This window comes from Brachyistius frenatus, unplaced genomic scaffold (assembly GCF_029030835.1).
Source record: "Brachyistius frenatus isolate BFR_SWC_R1_liver_20210118 unplaced genomic scaffold, ASM2903083v1 Contig_268, whole genome shotgun sequence".
NCBI lineage: Eukaryota > Metazoa > Chordata > Actinopteri > Embiotocidae > Brachyistius > Brachyistius frenatus.
The window spans coordinates 122,501-131,499 of NW_027210867.1; the positions used below are offsets into that span (position 1 = coordinate 122,501).

General features: G+C 49.5%; 1 protein-coding gene across 1 annotated transcript in view; it reads right to left on the minus strand.

Moving 5' to 3' along the window:
• igf2bp1 (insulin-like growth factor 2 mRNA binding protein 1) overlaps positions 1-6,022 on the minus strand; it is a 43,696-nt gene extending 37,674 nt beyond the window's left edge. The window contains exons 1-2 of the mRNA XM_069721579.1: positions 5,259-6,022; positions 4,065-4,125 (exon numbers count right to left, since the gene is read on the minus strand). Coding sequence (XP_069577680.1) covers positions 4,065-4,125; positions 5,259-5,433 — 236 coding nt within the window. The 5' untranslated portion in view covers positions 5,434-6,022. The remainder of the gene's footprint in view (positions 1-4,064; positions 4,126-5,258) is intronic.
• Between the last annotated feature and the right edge of the window lie 2,977 nt (positions 6,023-8,999).

Genomic DNA, 8,999 nt, shown 5'->3' on the forward strand with positions numbered 1-8,999 from the left:
TCATCTGAAGTGATGTCAGTCTGTCAGACGTCTCTTTCTACAATTCAAACTGCACTTTGTTGTTTTTTTTTTTTTTTTTATCAAATAAAGGATCTTTAACCAGTCGAGTGATGACGGCCGCTCTGTGGACTCTGAACCAGCGTCTGATTCAAACCACAGAAAAATGTCAGCGCGATGATGTGAAAGTGTGGAGAGCCTCGATGTGACAGAAGCTGCCGTTGGAACGAGGACCGGACCCAGCGGTGCCGCTCGGTGTGATGGTCTGATCACCGACCGACGGAGGAGCGCTCAGCACACATCCACTCCTGTTGTGAGCATCGATGCTCCGCAGGCACCTTTCATGGTCTTCTACAGAAATACTGGTCTGTCAGCATGCTGCACGAACTGGAGCACACCAGGATTAACTCCACAGAACTGCCTACATAAAGCACCGACGCTTCTTTATTTAATAACCACAAGAATCCAACTCAATATTTTGTTTTTTCAATACAAAAATTAAAGAAAAGGTGAATTTCTTCAGCAGCTCGACAACAAAAAGGAAAACACATTAACGTCTTTGGACTTTTATCGTCTTGCTGAAAATGTTTGTGAATGAAGTCGTTGGTGGAATCAGACAGAAATAAAACACCAACCCCCCAATCTACACAACTCACCAATCTACACAACTCACCAATCTACACAACCCCCCAATCTACACAACTCACCAATCTACACAACCCCCCAATCTACACAACTCACCAATCTACACAACTCACCAATCTACACAACCCCCCAATCTACACAACTCACCAATCTACACAACCCCCAATCTACACAACTCACCAATCTACACAACTCACCAATCTACACAACCCCCCAATCTACACAACTCACCAATCTACACAACCCCCCAATCTACACAACTCACCAATCTACACAACCCCCCAATCTACACAACCCCCCAATCTACAAACCCCCCCAATATACACAACTCACCAATCTACACAACCCCCCAATCTACACAACCCCCAATCTACACAGCCCCCCAATATACACAACTCACCAATCTACACAACCCACCAATCTACACAGCCCCCCAATATACACAGTGTGGACTACAAAACAATAAAAATACGTGTTAAGAAAATAGAAAAGTTTCTGTGCATGTTGTGAAAATCCTGCAGGACAATATTCTCATTCAGAGCACTGCTGGCTAAATATAACTACTAGATACGGTAGCTATGGGAGAAATTCTTCTTGTCAACACGCACAACAAACACAACACACACCTGCCTCCATCATCAAAACACTTCGCACACTCACTCTGCATTAAACACAAATGTTTGAAGGGGGAGGGGCCAATTCTGAGATTTAAAAAGTTCAATTAACACAATTACAACAAATCTAAAGAAAGAAAAATACAAAACACGCTCCCCCAACAATAACAACAACTCTGTGAATAAAATCTAATTTATTTTAAAACTGAATTAAATTAGATCTGATGGGAAAATACATGAGACCAAACAACATGATCAAAATGTGTTCCTGTTCCTACAATCTGAATAAGAACACATTAAAAAACAGGTCGTTTTATTCCAGAATGGAACAAAAACATTTGAAATTGAATTAAGAATTAAAAGAGAAATAGAAAGTTGAGTTCCTATACAGTCAGGGGCTCCTGGGCCAGAAGGCCTTCAGCACTTGGACAGACAGAAGTGAACCCTGGATCTCCTCGCCCCCCCCCCCCCATATAAAACACACACCTCCATTTTCAAACCAACTGCATCAGAGGCTACTTTGGGGCGTAGAAACACACATGACAGGTGTTAGTGGGACACCTCAGAGCTGCACACACACACACACACACACACACACACACACACACACACACACCAGACAGCTCCTCACCCGGAAATCAAAATATTCACGTATTTATTAAGTCACCTGACGTCACAACTCAGAGGATGTTACAGAATAGATGACCCGCTGATCCCCGTTGGATTTAAAATCTATAAAAAATAATAATTTGTATTACACTGTAATGAACTAACATGTCACAGTGGAGCTGAGCAGGTGTTAACAGGAATATTAAATACATATTTAGGACAGAGTTTAGGTGATTGGACTCCTCTGGCTGACAAACGGCCATTTTAAAACTGGGTTGAACAACTGTCCGTCATGGGAACCTGCTCGTCCCGTTTCACTTCAACACGCACGTGAAGCGGCCAGCTGTGAGGCCGCAGGGCGCGAGGAAGACGGGGGACGGTGGGAGAGAGGAGCACCAGCAGCTCCGCAGCTCCTCTCCACTCGGAGCTGCGCCATTTTGCCCTCCCTGCCTCGCGTGGAGCGACTCTCCTCCTGCGTGGACGCGCCACGTGCCGCGGAGCCGCGGAGGGCCTCGGCTCGCTGCCGGTGGCCCCTGCTCACACACCACCGGTCACCGTGACGCCTCCTGGAGTAATCCACGGAGAAAGGTGCGGGGGCACGAGAACCCCCCCGACCGCGGAGCCTGCAGCCGGCTGCCATGTTGCTTCTTCCTGAGTTTCACAACCAGCTCCTCGGCCTCGCAGCTCAACGCCATTAATGTGCAAACACACCAGCCTGCTGCTGCTTCGTGCTCCCAGCCATGTTGCGGTGTTTTCTGCAGCGCCCCCCCCCCCAAAAAAAAAAAAAAAAAAAAAAAAAACAACAACAACAACAACCCTCAATTGAATTATTTGACCACATTAGCAGATTCTCGTCAACAGTGATCACAGCAGAGTGGAGCTTCGTTTGAAGCCAACAGGACAAGACGCCACCTCACAGGCCATTTTGGTCATGGGACGCACACACATGTGGCCAAATGGACATGGAGTCACCTCGTATCTGTGCCAAAGGTCACAGTGATGGGGCTGCAGCAGACCCCATAATACTAAAGAAGCAGGTCAGGTCTGTCTGAGCAGCTCTGAGACCAGTTTCACCCTGAACCCAAATTTAACAACAACAAAGACCATCAGAGCTGCAGGTCGGCTGCATTACCACCACAGATCTCAGCTCACCATGAAGCAAACTGCGTTTTAATTTGAAAATACCTCCACCTAAATCCCATTTTAATTTTACATTATGTAACAAAATAATTTAAAAAAAATTGTTTTAATTGTTTTTAATGCTGTAACCACGAAACTAAAAACACACAACTGTTTGGTTTTTTTTGTTTGGTTTTTTCAAAAAGACAATAATGATTTAACTGAGGCTTTATGTGCAATTAATTGTACTTTTTTCCCCCCTCAAAGCAATTAAAACTACATAAACCTCAAAATTTTGTCTGGAAGTATTTAATAAGCCCCCCCCCCCAAAAAAAAAAAAAAAAAAAAAAAAAAAAAAAACATAATCAAATAAATCAAATCGTGAGCACTCTGCATGTCACGTGAAGAAGGTCCTGCCCAGAAGAGAGTCGACCAAACAGAAATACACGTAAGCAACTGCAGTCCAGAGCCACAGCATGGGAATAATACACATAAATAAATATCATGAATGCATGATGAACTCTCGGTTCACCAGTTGTCAGCTACACTTTATAAATGCGTATTTAAATGTAGATAAAGGAGCAGCAGGCTGACTCGGGTCAGTTACAGGACGTGCTTCCATCCTAATGTGATGACTCTGCAAAGAACATGATGGGATTCACTGCAGCTCCTCCAGCGGGCAGAGAGAGCCGCAGAGCCGGGCAGAGAGAGCCGCAGAGCCGGGCAGAGAGAGCCGCAGAGCCGGGCAGAGAGAGCCGCAGAGCCGGGCAGAGAGAGCCGCAGAGCCGGGCAGAGAGAGCCGCAGAGCCGGGCCCGGAGCACGGCACGCCGGGGGTGCTCGCTTCCACAGCAATGGCGGACAAAAGTTGAGAGGCTCCACAGTCACCACGAGCCCCGGTACCACCACGAGCCCCGGTACCACCACGAGCCTCCAACCGGGCCGTGGTGAACACGAGGAGGGCGGCGGGCCAACGTCCCCATTCAACACGTTAATCAATCAGAGTGATCAGCTCGAGCTAACTGTGAGGGGGCTGGTGATGCAACACATGGGGGAGAGGGGTGTTTACGTGCGGGTCGTACCTCTGCTTCTTCGGGACCGAGTGCTCCACCTCCATCCGCTTCCCCTGGAGCTCCACTTTACCTGCAAAACAAAAGGACTGGATGAAGCTCGGAGCTCAGCGAGCGACATGCTAACTGTTTACGAGCAGCGAGGCCTCCGGGGCCCCGGGGGGCTTCAGGGGACCCGGGGGGGCTTCATCAACCCGGGGGGCTTCAACCCGGGGGGCCTTCAGGGGACCCGGGGAGGCTTCAGGGGACCCGGGGAGGCGTCATCAACCCGGGGGGGCTTCAGGGGACCCGGGGAGGCTTCAGGGGACCCGGGGAGGCGTCATCAACCCGGGGGGGGGGGCTTCATCAACCCGGGGGGCTTTAAAGCGTTCAACAGACACCAGGCTCGGTTCTGAGGGCCCAAAACGAGACTTCGGGTACTACCGTGAGGCCCGCCACTGCCGGCCCCCCACAAGGAGCCCGTTGGACCCTCAGACTCTGGAGGGACACAGCGGACGTATCCATCCCGTCCTCTGACCGGAACCAGTGTTTGGACCTCGGATGCTGCATTAGGGAGTTTCTGGGGGCTCATTTTGAAGGAGCTCCCGGAGACCTGCCTCTCTGAACGGTACATGAAGGAGAAGTGAGCTCCACGGAGGAGGAACCGGGCCTTCACGATGGTACCGGCGCTGATCGTCGGTCCTTTTGGACCGGTGCTGCTGAGGCCTGTTTTGGTTGGTAGGGAACACAGCCTTTATATATTTGTCCATCTTGTTCATAGTGGACTGGGGGGGGGGGGTATTACAGGAGAGTACTGATGGACACACAGAACCCGACCGTGTCGGAACCGGTACAATCTCACGTGTTAAATAGCGACAGTGTAAAGTGAAGCTGGCCGTTGGCCACCGGCTCCGGTTCACTGTAAAGCTTTACGTTTCCACTCCGCGTGTCCCCCCTCCTCCCCCTCCTCCCCCACAAAAGTTGAATGGCTCCCCTGGGTGTGGAGCTCTCCACGCACCGCGATTCATTAACCAGCATCAATAAAATAATGGCCTGCATTTATTTTGGTCCGACACGTTGGTGTGGATGGACCGAGAGAGAAACCGGGACACACCGCGGACCGTGGGCATGCAGCCGGGTCTCTACACCGGCGTCTCCAGCCTCCTCACACCGAATGAATGAAACTAGGGGGGGGGGGGGGGGGGTCAGTAGTCCACCTTAACTCACCAGAAAGCGTCTCGATCGCCTTCATGGCCCACTGATCGTCCGGACAATCCACAAACGCGTACCCGGTTTTCATGAGAAACTGTCCGGAGTACGGGATCTTGTGTTCGTCAAAGGTTTTCCCCAAATCCTCGGCAGTCACGCTGTCGCCTAGATTCCCAATGTACAGCTTGTGCATGGTGGAAATTATTTTTCCCGAGTCCCAAAAACACGAAAAACAAAAACAAAAACAAAAACAAAAACAAAAACAAAGCCCGGAATAACTGAAGCCAGCAAAAAAAGTTTCTCCCCGAATTTGAGTGGCAGCGCAACAAGATCCTGACGAGCAGAAAGTGGGAATCAGGCGAAAGAGCTGCAAAGATCTTCTTCTTTTTCTTCTTTTTTCAATTAAAAAAATAAAAAGTATTAGAATGGATCGAATGTACAAATTTCGGCTGCAAATTAAAATACAAAAACGAAATGAGAAAAGTAGCAGCGCGCTGTATTTGTGTGTAAATCCAGTAGACGTGCAGCAGAACGAGTCCTGGACTTGCAGGCGGCTCCAGCACACGAAGAAAGCAGCAGCCTGTAGGCTCGGTGTCGCTCTGAGGAGGAGGAGGAGGAGGAGGCGGGTGGAGGTGGGTGGAGGTGGAAGAGTGGGAAAAACTATGGCGGGATCAGATGGAGAGAAATGTTTTCCCCTCGCTCTCTCTCTCGCTCTGCCGGTGGAGGGGTGACGCCGCCCCTCCACCGGCTCCAATTCACGGTTTTCCTTTTTTTTGTTTGCAAAGAGGAAACCACGTGGTCCGTAGGTTGGGGAGAGGAAGGGGCGGGGCATCCCCGCTCATCATTCACCACATGAGCGCGTGTGGAAGGCTACATGTGCGCGCGCATGGTCAACACAAGCAGACTCCTAATTCGGTTCCGTGCTGCACGAGGCCGCCGGTGTTACCGGGAGACACACATCCGCAATAATGCACTTCTGCTCGTGCAAGGGCGGAAATTAGGCTACGTAGGCACGGCACGGTAATGGAGGCGACCCTCCGAAGGCCTCTCCGGCCGAAAGAGTCCCGCTTTTAAATAAGGAGGCGCCGCCGGCTCGTCCTCCGGCTAGCGCCCCGCCGAGGCCCGTTCCCGCCCTCTGGGGGACTGTGGCGGTCGGGACGTTACGTCAATGACCGATGGCGAACTTCAGGCTGGTTGTAACGTCCCGGGCCTCTACAGGCTCCAGGGGCCACAGCGGCGCTGCCTGAAGCCTCCCCCTCCCAGACATTAGCCACCGCCCGGATCCCCCATTAACTGAAACAACGGACGATCCGCTGCAGCGGGCGGTGGGAGCCGGGCGGCCGGGCGGTGGGAGCCGAGCCGGGCGGTGGGAGCCGAGCGGCCGGGCGGTGGGAGCCGAGCCGGGCGGTGGGAGCCGGGCGGCCGGGGACATGTGCAGCTAGTTGGCGTTGAGCTGCACCGCCCCTCTGCTCGAGGACACTCCGTTGACCGGTGAGGTCACGGAGTGTCCTCCGTCCAACCTGAGCGGCCTCCGCCGGGCACGCGCGTTAGCTGCCATCCGTCTTAGTACGTTGTTGTTGTTGTTGTTGTTGTTGTTGTGGTGGTGGAGGGGGGTGGAGGAAACTACAGTATGACTACAGCAGCACGCGCCTTTCTGCATGTATGGAGGCTTCTCAAAATGGAGGCAGCGCCTGGTGCTCAGGGTCACGGAGGCTCTGCGGTTCGGTGTGAACCGGGACCTGCTGCCGTGCGGGGCTCGTGCCTCCGTGAGAGGCGGTAGACTGTCGCCGTGCTGTAAACACGCCCGGAGGAGACGTGGCACTCTGGCTGGCCTGCAATAGAAAATGGCTCCTGTGCACAAAATGGATCCAAATCCTGAAAGTGCTGCTCAGTGACTGTTGAAGCATCAGAGAAGAAACATCTGATTCAGAGGAACACCAGAAGAAACATCTGATTCAGAGGAACACCAGAAGAAACATCTGATTCAGAGGAACACCAGAAGAAACATCTGATTCAGAGGAACACCAGAAGAAACATCTGATTCAGAGGAACACCAGAAGAAACATCTGATTCAGAGGAACACCAGAAGAAACATCTGATCAGAACAGGAACTTTCTCATCTGCATGTCGGAGCCGATCAGCTGATGTCAATTCATTCCTCTTTTTATTTTAACTTCTGTCCACTGAAGCTTTGTTGTGGGTTTTTTCTGTTACGTCAGACAGTTTAAAGATAAATTCAGGACATGATTTAAATATTTGTGTATTGGTCCTTGCAGCCTGTTCGGGAACCCAGAAGATCACAATGAACACATGTTGTGTGGTGTTGAATCATGACGTGTTGAATCATGACGTGTTGAATCATGACGTGTTGAATCATGACGTGTTGAATCATGACGTGTTGAATCATGACGTGTTGAATCATGACGTGTTGAATCATGACGTGTTGAATCATGACGTGTGTGACCTGAAAGAATAAAAACTGTGGAGGCTCTTCATGCCAAATCAGAATATTAATGTTGGTTCCTCAGGGTAGCTCCTCTTCCTCCTCTTCCTCACCAAGCCTTTCCCTTGCCCCCCCCCCACCTCCCTTGTTGTTGGGATTCAGGAGTCAAATTAAACAACCTATTCTGAGACTTTTTAGCCAGCGAACATTAATTCAAACTTCAAGATTAAAATTCTTTACTCAATATTTTTGTGTCCAACAAAAATCACAGATTTATATTTTATGGACATCTTTTTTTTTTTAATTATTATTATTTTTTATTTTTTTTGCAGGTTTCCTGATGAAGCAATAAAACTAATAAACAATGTTGATCTTTGGCTCCTTTAGCAGAGAAGCCAGCAGGATTTATCACCACTGAAGTTTTCTTGAATTCAACCTTAATTTGATTTGTTTGAGGTTAGTTTTCCATCCTGAGATGATGTGTTTGTTGCTGGTGGTCAACAGACCAGATGAGTCGCTGTCTTCTGTACCAACCGGGAAAACCTGCCGGATCTCCTCTTCTCTGCACAAGTTTTATTCACGTTTGTAGAGATGAGAAACATTGAAGATGGAATCAGCAGCAGACTAAAAATAACTCGTGAAAATGAAGTTTGGGCTGAAAAGACGAACCCTTTCGAGTGTTTTATGTATTTGGATTATTTTTGATGCATTATGTGTGAAAGTAGTTGATTTTTTTTACAACTAAACAAATATTCAGTTTAACGCAACAGAAAAAAAGAGAAAGTTCCCAAAGAAGCCGAGTTGATGTCTTCAAACTTTGTTCAGCTACGAATGTGTAAAAGGAAATAACGGAAATGAAAACCAGAGTTTAGTTAAACTGCACCAACATTAATTCTTCCTCTTTAAACTGCATCACAAGACCCCCTCCTCCTGTGTGTATGTGTGTGTGTGTGTGTGTGTGTGTGTGTGTGTGTGTGTGGTGGGGGAGGGGTTGATAGGCGGAGGTCAAATGCTGTGGGGAAACAGGGTAGTGAAAGGGGGGGGGGGGGGGGGGCAAGAGAGGAGTAGACAAACAGGCTGAGTGAAACAGAGGGGTTAATGTTTACCTCCCCCTCCCCCTCCCCCTCCTCATGTGACCTCACTACTTCGCAGGTAAACTTCCTGCTGCAGTCACAGCATGTGACTTTTAACGCAAAGATTACACAAGTTTTAGGATTTCATTCCCGACATTAAAGAATCCGACCTGACATGTTCCTGTTGTCCTGAAACCATGAAGGACAGCTGTTAGTCGGAGGAGGAGACTTTTCCTGCAGTTT